Source organism: Rosa rugosa, chromosome 1, assembly GCF_958449725.1.
Source record: "Rosa rugosa chromosome 1, drRosRugo1.1, whole genome shotgun sequence".
NCBI classification, from domain to species: domain Eukaryota; kingdom Viridiplantae; phylum Streptophyta; class Magnoliopsida; order Rosales; family Rosaceae; genus Rosa; species Rosa rugosa.
In genome coordinates this window covers 52,605,386-52,620,080 of record NC_084820.1, presented here as the reverse complement: position 1 = coordinate 52,620,080, position 14,695 = coordinate 52,605,386, and the positions used below count along the sequence as shown (strand labels likewise).

General features: G+C 36.5%; 1 protein-coding gene across 1 annotated transcript; it reads right to left on the bottom strand.

Annotated features, from left to right (window-relative positions):
• Window positions 1-4,159: 4,159 nt before the first annotated feature.
• LOC133725411 (protein ROOT HAIR DEFECTIVE 3-like) lies at window positions 4,160-13,923 on the bottom strand. The gene is made up of 23 exons (XM_062152661.1): window positions 13,758-13,923; window positions 12,780-12,929; window positions 12,326-12,392; window positions 12,134-12,236; window positions 11,390-11,460; window positions 11,196-11,259; window positions 11,041-11,106; window positions 10,830-10,877; window positions 10,689-10,751; window positions 10,524-10,580; window positions 9,964-10,122; window positions 9,806-9,874; window positions 9,617-9,708; window positions 8,623-8,701; window positions 7,850-8,015; window positions 7,406-7,530; window positions 6,892-7,154; window positions 6,683-6,779; window positions 6,422-6,586; window positions 5,966-6,070; window positions 5,460-5,554; window positions 5,282-5,378; window positions 4,160-4,800 (listed from the first exon to the last, which is right to left on the bottom strand). Exons 1-23 carry the CDS (start codon window positions 13,759-13,761, stop codon window positions 4,570-4,572), a joined length of 2,436 nt encoding a protein of 811 aa, XP_062008645.1. The 5' UTR covers window positions 13,762-13,923; the 3' UTR covers window positions 4,160-4,569.
• Between the last annotated feature and the right edge of the window lie 772 nt (window positions 13,924-14,695).

The following is a 14,695-nucleotide window of genomic DNA, read 5'->3' as shown; positions in this document are numbered from 1 at the left end:
CGATCAATCAAGAAGCAGAAGACCTCTCCTATTTTGATCGAACAAGAAACGTATATGTTTCACTCGAAAAGGAAATGCCTAATGGGGTGGCTAGAATTGAACGTGCAACATGGGTTCTCGACCTTAAATGAGCAACACTCTAAATAGACAAATGTTTCATAACTTGAAAGAGCAACAACCTTGACTTGGTCATGTAATCATCAATAACACATTGCCACATGTTTAACTCTTGGATAGTCTTCCCCACAAAACATCTACATGTCTTAAATTATCTGTGAAAAAAAATGAGATCTTACAGTAAATTTGCGTAGTGGAGTTTGTTAGGAAATTAATCCCCCGTCACGCAAGTACTATTAGTAAAGATAGAAAGAAGAAATAAGCAAGCCAAGAAGATAACAAGATTCAACGAGGTTCGGCCAATATCCTTGCCTACATTCTCGGAGAGTTTCACCTTCACTAATAAGAGATTTACACAAGTACAAGATTACACTGCTCAAATTTATGCACAACTCGAGCACTCAAGTTTATACCCAACCCGAGCCCTTGCATCTAACCGGATACCCCTTGTACACCCTCTCTCAACCTAGAAGATTACTCTACCCCAAGAGCTATACACACTCTTGAACACAACTCACTTTGCTTCTATACACGAAGACCCTTAGAGTTTCTCTTAACCTCTCCTTACTTGCCTCCACACAAGTTTGCTCTTGCCTTTTTCAAATGACTTACCATGCTGCCAATTTATAGGCAGCTATCATACATGTGAAAAGGCAAAGCCTTTTTCTTCCTTCCTATTGCAGATTGCAGCAGCCACCTCCATCTTCAAAGATTGCTGCCAACATACATGTGCAGCACCTATTCAAGTTGCAGCAGCAACCACCTCTATTTTTCAAATATTGCTGCCACCTCCAAGCTATGCGTATAGGTTTGTTTCTTGCCTTTCAAACTTTGCAGCACCAACTTTGAATTACTCCAACCTTCAAAGTCTTGCTGCCATCTTCATCTTCAACATTTGTTGCACCAAATTCAACAATTGTTTGCTGCATCATGTTCTAGTTGCATGTGAATGAACACCCAAGTCAATACTTGCTGCATCACACTCTCCTCCAAGGAGGGACTAACCTAACAGAGTTTTCTTGCGGGCTTCAGGCTTCAGAACAGAGTCTCATATATGGTGTAAAGATTGGAAAGGCATTACAGAACAGAGATCAAATAAATACAAAAATAATAAATAAAGTATAACCATATCAGTCACCTTCTGATGTCTTCTCTGATAACCGGTTCTCAATTTTCCAAAGGCTTCTGCAAACAAAAGGGACAACCACACTACCAAAAACTCAATCCAGGCTAGCTGCAAAAAGTTTTATACCAAGAATCAAACCAATGTAAAGACACCAAAAGATGAATATCAAGTACAAAGAAAATTGCACCATCTCGAGTGATGCAAAAACACCAGAAGAGAAAAACGAACCCTTGTCTTATGACAGATGACGAACATCAAAGTTGGTTTACGTGGACTAACCAATCACATCATCACCTGTCAGCAAATTCAAGAATAAAGTTCAATATGCCAATCTGAAGAAATTGGGGGCTAATACAAAATATAGGGAGAAAATACCTGGATCACAGTCTTTAGGATAGGCTTATTTGCAGCTTGCTCACAGCCAATATCATGGCACCACCTAAATACAAATTGCCAGAAAGATTTACTCAAACGGAGAATGAAAGATACAAAAGCAAAAAGCTATTACTATCAGAAGTTCAGAACCCTGATACAACAAATAATACATATCGCCAAACTCACATCTTAATGAGCACTATATCTGAAACAGAAATGGCAAAGAGGACACTCTGCTTTTCAAATGCTGCATAACAAACAACCATATAATAAACAGCAAGGTATTATATTTTCTTCCAGCATTTGCCTCAACCCTAAGATCTGAATTTAAACGTTTGCATGTCACCTTGTCAGGGAGTTCCATGATATATGTACATCAATAAACATAATTCCCCAATTGAGTAGATGATTGGGACAAGGGTGTGATATCACTCAAGGGGATTCACCATGTTCTAGGGCGGACGTCCCAGCTGCCCCAAAAGTGCGGATTTCAATGCTTCTGCAGCAATCAAGCACCGACGGCGGCGTGAATCTTGCCGGATGGAGGCCAGAGGCATCCCAGATTGCTTCTGGGCAGTGATCGAGGTCGAAGGTTCTGGGCAGCGAGCTCACCTAAAACTACAAGGTTTTGGGCAGCGACTGCAAACTGGTAGCCGGCGAGTCCACTAGCCAGAAGAAGGTCAAGATTGACCCCTGGCCTCCGTCCAGCAAGTCCCGTCGCGCCGTCGCCGCTTGAATGGAGCAAAAGCATCGAAGTCCACACTTTTGGGGCAGTGCGGACGTCCGCTTCTGATCCTCTATATGTATGTATGTATGTATGTATGTATGTATGTATATTATATATAAAGTAACTTACGACTTTCCTTCGGTTATTAGGGGGCAGTGGGATGCAGAAAATCATACACAGAATGCATGCAAAAATTTTTTTTTTTTTTTCAGCAATGAGTCCATACTTAGGGGCTAATGAACAGGAGCTAGTTATAATAAAAAGCTTCTCACATTATCATAAATCAAATTTGATGAAAAGTAAAAGCAGGAGTCAAAATCACCTCTCCTTGTTCTCTCCCATCTGTAACTTCCAAATCTATTAGATGAGTACAAGGCTCAATACCAGCACATTTTGCCAACCAAATACCTTTTCTTGTTTCAGGCATGTCTCTTCGTAGTACTGATCACTAAAAGAAAAACATCACATTGAGCACTATGAGAACTTGCATTCCTCTAAAAGCATCCATCTTCCTGAAGTTGGTGGCAAACAAATTATATATTGTGCTTTTTCCTGGCCAGATCAGAGACAGAGAGAGAATAAAAAACTTTATCATGTCATATGCCCATAAGCAACTATTACCGATGCAGAATCTGTGTGGGAAAAAAATGCAGGAAGTGAAAACACTAATTTCTTCTCAAAGTATAAATAAGGGAGATACTGTGAAACAAGGGTTTGTCGGTAGATTCAAGGATTTTAAGGGCAGTGGAATCCGATTGTTCAAGGAACAGTAAGGATTTGATGAAGAAAAAAAATGGTTAGGGAATCAAGAAAGTAACGGGATAAAACTACTAGCATCACACAGTAGGGTTTGTAGGCATCACACCTAGGGTTAGGTGGCATGCATCACACAAACCCACAGAGAACCAAAGCTTTCAATTTTATTAATTGAAATCTGAACCGAAAAGACAAACTATTAAAGTTATGTGAACTACAAACTGGTTGCCAATCAATGGTAACAGGCAAATCAAATGAATATAATGTTAGCCAGGCAAAGTTCTTAGATCAAGATGATAATAATCCGGCCAATTTTCAATTGTGAATGCCTTAATAAGAATTATTCTTTAACGAAGGAGAATCATGACAATTCTAAATGTCATGATTCTCCAATATCAAGAGATGAAATAAGCAATCTTTAAGGTAACAAAACAAAACTCTGGAATTTGATTTAAAAACCAAAATCAGATCAAATCAATAATCTGGAAAATCTGATGATTCTCCAATCTCAGGAGAAGAAAGAAGCAAACTATTAAGGTAACAAAACAAAGTTCTGGAATTCGACACCTGGACACTAACTTGACAACAATTAACGCCGTACCCCTTGGTCCATTTTTGTTCAGATCATCATCATTAACAAAATCATCATTAACAAGACAAATCGTGAAATTAATCCATAACTTGCTAAAGCTCTTTAGCAGAGCTTCATTTTGTGGGGATTAGCTTCCTTGGAATAGAAATTGATTCCAGAAGAATCGAAGGAAGAACCCAGAAAAACCCAGTCCAAGTCACAACATTTTAGCATCCAATTACCACCCATGTTGATTTCATAGGAGACACTTAAATTAATTAAGGATCTCCCCGTATTTCTCTTGCTTTTGATACTTTTTTCTTTATTCATGACATTGTGCCAAAATTGTAAACTATGAGAGTGACCAAGTACGTCGTAAAAAATAAAAAATAAACCCCAATTGATAGTGGTCGTACCAGCTATTTGTTTGACATACAGGCAAAACATGTTGCCATATTTTGCAATACAAAAATGATTCAAATCAATATAAACAACAGACATCAATATCATTTTTTTTTTTTGATATACAGGCAAAACATGTTGCCAAATCTTGCAATACAAAATGATTCAAATAAAAAACAAATTAAATAAAAAAAAATAAAAAAAGAAACAGACATCAATATCATAAACTTAAAGATCCGTGGGTAAAACCAAAGCTAAAACACCTAGACTGTAAATGCAATTTAATGGGGCTTCATCACAACAAAGAGCCCCCTCTATGCGGCACTAACTCAAAAATTGATGCCTTCAAAACTATTACTGTTACATTCTTGTAACAGTATGCAAACAGGATCACAGATCTGATGTACGTAGATAATATGTGGGTAGCATCCTTACATAAATTCCCAGAATACCACATCGTAAAACAGAAGATATTATATATTCACCAGAGCCGAACTATTCTTGTTTTGAAGGACTAGAGTATTCAGATTCCGTCACTCCCGACGAGGCAGTAGTTGACATGGAACTGCTAGCATTTGCTCCATTGCTTATGCCTTTTGATGCTACTGCAGGGTTTCTTTGAGGATTGTTATCTGCAGCAGCTGCTGCCCCTTCATCTGCTAATCTCTTCATCATGTTCATGATAGTTGGCACCAACTTGGTGGACAAAGAGAGAAGTCCCGGAAGCTGTAGCCACATTAGCTAACCATTATTAGTGCAACTCTAGTAAAACCTTTTACAATTTCTCATATTTGAGAACCTATAACCCGAGTCCATACTCAAACAATTAACTAAATATCATTAAGCCACCTATTACAGTGTAACTACTTCAGCATGACAAACTGGCCCAAACACTCTTCAAAGTTCAAATTATATGACAAATTAAAACTTTCAATACTACATTGGGAAACAACTCTTTCATAACTGATTTTTGTTGCTACTCTAGAGCTATATAAGTGACTAGCACTCTCATAATCCAACTATAATTTTCTTCTTTCTAAGACATTTCCACTCTAAAGGTGTAATTTTGTATATTTACTTATTTAGATAGCTTAGGATAGACCAAAACTGAATATCTAACTTCTATTTTGAAACCATCATGTAAGCAAATCAAATAGATTAGGTAGGACGAGAACAATAAACAATTAGAACAAAGTTTGGCACTCACAGCGCCATTGCGGAATTCAGCCGAGATGTCTAGCTGCACCCATAGTGCTTTAAGGAGTAAAAAGCCAACAAAGATGACCAGCAGATACAAAGGATTTCTGCCATTAAGGTACAAAAATAGATAAGTATAGATAAACACCAACAACTTCCTCTATACTTCGTACAAGAAAAGTATATACCTTAAGAGTGTCATGAATTCATTAAATCCGAGGACAACCAAGGCAAGAATAGCCCAAGGAGGTGGTAGCCAATTGTTATTACGCTTGTTGGCTTCCTGAAAAGTAAAACAGCATGTGGAATGAACTAGGCATGAGTATCAGTAGATAATTAAGGGAATCTTAATCTAATGAAGACAGATTTAATAAGGATATTCATACGATAACCATTTCAATGTGATCATCTCAACCATGATATACAAAACCTATATTCTGATAAATGCAATAAACAGTAATCATTTACGCACAGCGATAGCAACACTGGATGCATCAACTCGCCAAAGCAGCTAAAAATATACTAGAAAGTCTCAGTCAACAAACAGGATTCTGTACACAAGTCTTCTGGGAGAAACTTTACCCTTACAGTACATATTAAACAAAATCTAGCAACATAGCAACACATGAGATGAGATGAGATGAGATGTGAGAGAGAGAGAGAGAGAGAGAGAGAGAGAGATGATTGATTATACCTGGGCAGCAATAGCCTGAGAAACACTGTACTCAGTCTCTGACTTGAATTGCTTCCACAAAGATTTGCACTGTACAGGTGTGATCAATGTCTTTGATGATGAAACCTGTATAGAAAGGGGGAAGTTACAAAAGCTACTTAGTGCTTAGATATGAATAATAGGCTACCAGTGGAACAACAGAATGAGCCCATGACAAACAGAGGAAGGTGTATGTAGATATACACCTAACTCTACCACAAGCAGCAAAGATCACATAAACTAATTTCCACATCAAGTTCATATTGGTGTAACCTCTGATTCCTGAGCAACCTATTTTTAAACAGATATATGTAGGTATGTTGTGTTGTTTTTAAGTGCATTGCATGATACGCAGTTCATTAAGGTTTGAAATAACTAGGACTTTCCAAAGGACCAAACACTGCCATTCATATAAAGATTCCACAGAAGAAAAGTCACCTCTTGCCAAGTGCTAGAGGCCAATGGGTCAACCGTTGTGATACTCTTATCTTTGGGAGCAGCATTTCTGCCATCCACCAAGGCAAGAGATAAAGTTTTCTCAATATTATCAGCATCACCATCATCCAACCGAATTGCAGCCATAACAGAAAGCAATTTCAGGGACTGAAAAAGTGAAGAATATAGTTAACAATGCTTCATGTCAAATGCCCACAGTGAAGTAGTAACATAATGTTATAATATTGAATTTTTTTGCCATACTGCAGAACGAGCAGTCTTGGTAATTGCTCTGATGTCTTCCTTCCCAGTCCATACACGTGGCATCGAATCAGAGTCGTGGCTAAATAGCGTTGCAAACCTGTAGGCAATTTAAATAATCTGAATTATGGCAAAAGTGTTCAAAATTTTTGGAAAGTTAAAATCCAATTGAACAAAATACGATCATATATCAGTATTTGACCATTTCCTACCTGTCCTTCATACGGATCAAAACCCTTCCAGCCTCTTCCTTTGTTTTTGCTTCCACTACACCTCTTGAATATGCCTCTAGACTTGCAAGAATTTTATCCTTGGTTTGTTTATCCATATCAAAACCAGAAAGTGCACTAGAGAACCCAGAGACAGCTGATTCAGTCTCGCGCTTGAAAAGTTTCCTTATTGCAGGCCAAGTCTCACTATTAGCTCCATCAAGTAGCGCTTCCACGGGTCCAGATAGGGCCTCCTTCAATTTTGCCTGCAAATAAGGTTACAACTTCAGCCAGGTTTGCAGGACAATTTAGTCAACAATAAACATAAAGAGACTTGGAATCATTGAGGAAACGTTTCTCCAAACTACATTCTATCCACTACAATGTAACCAACCAACCAACCACCACAAAAAGTAGCATATACACACTACTAGCAGTCAAATTCTTGCTTAGGTTTAGAATTATCACTCACACCAATAATTTCACAAGAGGAACTGTACAAAATATGCCATTATACCTCATAAAGGGTCGTAATTTCGGATAGCTTAGCATCACGAACTGAAGCAATGTGAGCATCTATATCACGTTTAAGTTTATCTCTTACTTTATATGTGTCCCAATCTGCTTGTTGGATAACAGCATCTGCAAAAGCAATGTGTTCTATTACATATATGTTCAAAAATGGAAAAAAAATATATTATGAAAAAAAAAATCATGAATGAAACTAATTTAAAGAATCTGTTATGTGCCTCGCCCTTAGAACACATTGATTCATAGAAGGCTACTTTCACTCAACTTGTCCTTAACATGCGCCTCAAGACTCTTAAGGAGTGATACAATAATAGTTGTCAGATTGTCTTGAGACTTGTGTATTCTTTGCATCATGGATTCAAAGGCTTCTCTCGTATTGTATCCTATACTTTAGTTTTCTATTTTTGCTAATGGCATTCTCAAACCATACCTGCACATCCTTCATCAAATTGAGCCATGAAAGATTCACTGCAATTATGTGCAGCCACAGAAAAACCCTGCCCGCCATCCAAGGCCTTATCAAATGCTTCCTTGAACTTATCCAGAGTACCAGATCTTAAGTGTCCCAGCAAAGCTTGGAATGCAGGTTGGACATGCTAGGAAAACAGGCAAAGAATCAGAAAAAGAAGAAGAAAGATATAAAAAGCAAATTGATAATTAAAATTCAGCGACTTGATGATATCAAAAAGGGACACGATATGTAAAATCAATTTGGCAACTTTGCTGCACTATTAAGGCCTCCCTGTAGAATGTGAATGTATTCAATTATTTGACATGCAGGTTGGACATGCTAGGAAAACAGGCAAAGAATCAGAAAAAGAAGAAGAAAGATATAAAAAGCAAATTGATAATTAAAATTCAGCGACTTGATGATATCAAAAAGGGACACGATATGTAAAATCAATTTGGCAACTTTGCTGCACTATTAAGGCCTCCCTGTAGAATGTGAATGTATTCAATTATTTGACATGCATAGCGGGTTTAAGGATGAGATAAGACAGAAATAACCACAATCAACCTAACTGTGAACATAACTTGATCTTTAATTGCTATATGGAAATTATTTCTAAAAGTCCAAACTGCAAAATCACGGCAAATTGCTCTGTCTCAGCCATCTGAAGCACAAGGAAAGATGGAGGGATCCTAGAGAAAAGGGGGGGGGGGGGGGTGGGTGTTTGTGTGAGAGAGAGAGAGATTAATTACTTGAAGCAATTTTTCTTCAAGCTGCTTGCGCTTCCCAGATCTGACACCTTCATCAAAGTATGTAGCTTCTTCATCATACCTAATTGTAAAAGTAACCAAGTTAACAAATGAAACACAAAGAACTATTCAACCATACAAGTCAAAAGGTATACTTGTAGACAATAGATACCATAAACCTCAATTTCCTCAAATCAATTGAAAGCAATTGGCAAACAATGCTTGATGTTAAATTTTCAAATCCCACCAATTGTCCTTCTTTAAATAAAAGTCTTAAAAGAAATCAATTACCATGTAAAGGATAGAATGGTAAATAAAATGAACAATGAAGTACAAAGAAAAACGCAGAAAAACAAAAGAGTGTTGACGTAAACATGGCTGTTATAACTGCTCTCCACTTTTTCTTTTTTGAACTTATCTTAACTGTTAGTCTGCCAATGCAGTTTTTCTTTTGAGCTGCACTCTGAAGATCAACTTTATAAAAAATAAACTATAACCAAAAGAAATCCAAACGAAAGTAGATCTACACGGAAAAAAGAGTCAATTCACACAAGTTTGAACTTCTTAAGAGGGTACTTATGTCCTAAAAGAGTTGAGTTTCACCAAAAATCTAAAGATAAATGACATATCAGCTAATCCCCATTTGTCCTTTTCCCCTTTTTTCTTCTTTTATTGAGATAGTTTCCCCTTTCCATTATAACCATCTGTGAGCAGCATTTCCATCTTTTGTCAAGGTCGTAGCTATATACCAAATTATGAATAACATGTACTACACTAGATAGCCACCATTCCAAGGGGGCTGTTGGAAAGAAAACAATGCTAAACTATCAGAAGTATAAAACTCCTATGAATGAACGTGAACTGTATATATATCACCAAAATGCATAATAAGCAGTTAGGAGGATCTTCACAAGTTAATTTAAAGAGCTCATCTCTCACCAGATCAAACCATGTCCTGTAGCTTTAACATTCTGAAATCAAGATGATAGATACTTACCCTGATAAACACGTATCAATGATTGAACTGAGCTTCTTCCCAAAGCCAGGAATAGGGCCCAATTGAACGTCCTGCTCAAACTGACTCCACTCCTGTGATAATGACGAAATTTAAGGCCCACTGAAGTTAAATTGTCAACTAGATTTTGTCATTTTGAGATGGCAATTTGGAGATATATGAAAAACGTACCTCATTTCCTACAAAAGCAGCATGCTTCTCGTTGGCAATCTCTTCACAACGTACAGTTGCCACCATGACCTACAAGGGATGATAATGGATTGACTTATTTGAAATAATACACATATGACATGAATGGCACAAGTAAAATATATTATGTTCAGAGTTACCTTGTGGGCAGGAAGATCAAGATCTCTGTTTTCTTTGATGACTCTCCATATCTGCTGTGCACTAAAAGAAAACCCTGAAGCAGGAACTACCCCCCGTCTATCTCCAGCAAGTCCACCAGGGGCAATGGAATGAAAGAATTTCTGCCTCAAGCTAGCGACCTTAATTTATAATCATAAGTTCCAAAAAAAATAATAATAATAAAGAGTTAGAATTTCTGAGAAATTCAAACAAAAAACCAAAAGTTAGCTGAAGACAAATCCTGCACAAGATGCCTTTTATGCTCTGCCATTCTAAAATGAAAATAAGATTGCTGTTGACAGAGGTAAAAAAAAAAAACCGGGGGGGGGGGGGGGGGGGGGGGGGGTGGACAGATAGAGACAGAGAGAGGTGAAAGAAAACCTAGGCAAAGTTATGAAAGGTAGGTACATACACAGATATCGAAATAGGCTATTTGTATCCTACAAGCAAAGGGTTAATCTGAACTAGTGAAGAAGGCCATGACAGAAAAATAGAAAAAAATCTTCATGGTGTCCCCATATAAACACGAACAAATGCATACCTGCTCTTTAAATTGCTCTTCTTTTTCTTCATAACTTGAAAGAGCAACAACCTCGACCTGGTCATGTAATCATCAATAGCACAGTCACATGTTTAACTTTTGAATAGTCTTCCCAGCAAAATATCTACATGTCTTAACTTATTTGTGAAAGAAGTGAGATCTTACATTAAAAAATTCGCTTAGTGGAGTATCCTTGTGGGCTTCAGGCTTCGGAACAGAGTCCCATATCTGGAGTAAAGGTTGGAGAGGCGTTAGAGAACAAACAAAATACGAAAATAATAAATAAAGTAGGACCAAATCAGTCACCTTCTGAATGTCTTCTCTAAGAACTGGTTCTAAATTCTCTAAAGGTGTCTGCAAACAAAAGGTTTAAGCAAACTATCAAAAACTCAACCCAGGCTGCAAAAAGCTTTATACCAGGAAAACCAGTGTAAAAGACACCAAAAGATGAGTATCAAGTACAAAGAAAATTGCGCCATGTCAAGTAATGCAAAAACACCAGAAGAGAAAAACGAACCCTTGTCTTATCACGGATGACGAACATCAGAGTTGTTTTACGTGGACTAAACAATCGCATCATCACCTGTTAGCAAATTCAAGCATAAAGTTCAATAAACCAGTCTGAAGAAATTTGGGGCTACTTCTTACATATAAAATGTAGGGAGAAAATACCTGGAACACAGTCTTTAGGAGAGGCTTATTTGCGGCTTGCTCACGGCCAATATCATGGCACCACCTAAATAAAAATTGCTAGAGATTTACTCATACGGAGAATGCAAGATACAAATCCAAAGCATTATTACTAATGAAACATATGAACAAGGAATACATATCGCCAGAAACTATTTAGGGAAAATAAAACTCACATGTTAATGAGAACTATATCTGAAACAGCAAGGGCAAAGAGGGCACTCTGCTTCTCGAATGCCGTATCATCCTATAAACAAACAACCAAGTAATAAGCAGCAAGATATTATCTTTTCTTCCAGCACCTGCCTTAACCCTAAGATCTGATTTTAGAGTTCTTAGATCTAAATCAAAAGGGTTGAATCATACCCCAAATTTCCACTTAAACATAACCTTGAAAACCTTGATAGAATCATGCATTTCAGAAAAATGTAAAAAGACAGTGAATAAAGACAAAGATCATTGGATAATCCGCGTAATGTAATCTTATAATTTCTATTGTTACGTAACATCTTAAGAATTTTTTTAACAAAAATCATTGTGTGATTTAAAATTACTCGATATGGAAAATTTTACATGTCACCTGTCAGGGAATTCCATAATATATGGGCATCATTAAACATAATTCCCCAATTGAATGGATGATTGGGACAAGGGTGTGATAACACTCCAGGGGATTCACCATTTTGTGTGTGTGTGTGTGTGTGTGTGTGTGTAAATTCACACACATATATAAAGTAACTTTCTACATTCCTTGGGCTATTAGGGGGCAGTGGGGCAGAAGACCAGACACAGAATGCATGCAACATGTAAATTTTTTTTCCAGCAGTGAATTCATATGTAGGGGTAATGAACAGGATCAAGTATGACAAAAAGCTATGATATGGAATTTGATGAAAACTAAAAGCAGGCGTCGAAATCACCTCTCCTCGTTCTCTCCCATCTGTACCCTCCAAATCCATTACAAGAGTACAAGGCTCAATACCAGCACATTTTGCCAACCAAATACCTTTTGTTGTCTGAGACCTGGAAAAAATAGTATAAAAATTAAACACGTCTCTTCGTAAACTGATCACTACTATAAAAACATAACATTGAGCATTATGCGAACTTGCCTTCCTCTAAAAGCATCCATCTCCTTGAAGTTGGTAGCAAACAAATTATTTAGTAGTGTGCTCTTTCCTGGCCAGATCAGAGAAAGAGACAACAGACAGAGAGAGTGAGAAACTTCAATGTATTATATCCTCATGGGCTTAATAAGCTATTATTACTGATGCATCTGTACAATTAAAAAAAATTATTAAAAAAAAAAAATTTAAAAAGAAAAAAAAAGGAAGAAAGGAAGAGACAACACTATGGAATAGGCACTGTAGGGCAGAATGGAGAAAGATGCTTAAGATATATAGATATGATAGCATGCCTTGTAAACCTTTCTCCATCTCATTAAAATTTCTTATTCATAAAGAGTTTTATTTAAGGCTCTAACGCATCTCATCATACGTAAAATTCAACCAAAATGTACTTTGAAGAATGAAAAACTAACAAGCCTGAAGACATGAGAATACATACCACTACTTTGAGGGCCCATAATGGAGACTACTGCATAGGAGAGTCCACATTCTCCCAATTTCACCTCCTTTATAAACTGTTCGATTCCAGTGTCATTGAATGATCCGTCTCCATCAATAAGCTGAGTAGAGCAGCACTGCTCACTCTTTGCTGGACAAGAAAGTATCATATGTTAGAGAAGGCACAAAAACAATGGATTCAAAAAGCACATCATGTGCCATAGAATCTTAACAAGAAGTTCACTTAGCACATGAACAGATTACGTTAGTTTATTCACATCATCATATTTGGTATTTAATAAAAAGCTGAAATCTTGAAAACCCATCATTTTCTCATCGACTTCAATAAAAAGACACCAAACACCTCATCATCTAAATGCTCTACAGAAACATCTTCAACACCAAGACAAAATTGCAAAAGGAAAACAAATGTGAAAAAAAAAAAACTCCCATTGATATTCAGCACCAAGTACGTTGCAAAATACACTTAACAAGCCATCAAATCGCCGGAACTATTTACATTTGGTGTTGGGTTTCCACAACTAACCTGAACTAACCCAAACAATCTTATCACCCTCCCGAAAGCCATCGATTCATCCCATAGTCTCAAGCTAAACATCAATGGCACTTCTCCCATTTGTTTTCTTTTGAATATTTCAATCCTAAATCTAAAGCAAACAGCTTTAACCTAAAATCTCCAACCCCCAAAATTAACATCAAACTGAGCCAAATAAATGCCATGATCATCACAGTCAATAAAATTCAATGAACAGTTACACACAAAACCCGTTTCCGCATTGCCGCCGTTAGTGTCGTCATCAATCTCAAGTTTCGAAATTGATGGCAACATCAGGTACGTAACGCAACAAAAAAAAAAAAAAAAAAAAAACCGAAAATCAAAACAAGAACATATATAAAAACGTAATGGTGTTAATATTTATTATATGAATCTGATGAATCAGAGGAATGAGGAAAGTACCCATATTTTTGTGGGGGAGATTGAATTCCCAGAGCTTGGAAATGCGTGAGGAGAAGAAGAGAGATCGGTTTAGAGAGGGAGAGAGAGAGAGAAGAAAGAAGAGACCGATCTCAAAGGAGAGAGATTGATCTTTGATCTTCCTTTTTTATTCTTTTTGTTCTTAAAAAGTGGGCGTGACTGTCTTTCTTGCTCCCTTTATTTTACTTTTTGGTTTCGGGAAATCATTTTCTTTTAATAGGTAAAAAAGGAATTTTTTTTTTTTTACCACGTTTTTTACCCTCACTTTCTTCTCTAAACTCAGTTCCTTTTTTGCATTACATCAATTTCTACAAAAGAAAACTATTTGCTATGACACATTTTACTCTCATTTTTGTATCTATGTGTTTTTTTTATTATTATTATTACATTAACAATACCTAATATTTCATGAATTGATTTTACGACTTTCCATTAACAAATAAAAAACTTATGTTACTAGATAAAAAAATATTTGACACATTTTAGTTTATGTTTTTATTTTATATTTTGTTAAGTATGTTTTTATTTTTTTGATGAAGATATATATGGCCTCATTTAGGGTTTAAATTCATGGTTTTGCACTCCCTCCATTAGATTTCCAAGTCTCTGACTAAAGCAACAGCCAAAATCAAAATCCTTTATCTGTAAATAAATATGGATGACTAATACACGATAAGCATAAATTTTGAAAATATTAGAAATATCTAATTTCAAATTATTTACTACTTTTGGTTTTGGCATATACAATTTAAAATTATTTATTACTTTTGATTTTGGATTATACAAAGCTTAGATAGATGTCACTAAACGAAGAAGAAGGTATTAGGAAAAAAAGAAATTTCATTGCCACTTTTTATGAACAAATTCTAGTTTGATTTGCTGCAAATTGAACGTAGCAAATCTAAGCTGCATGATGACTT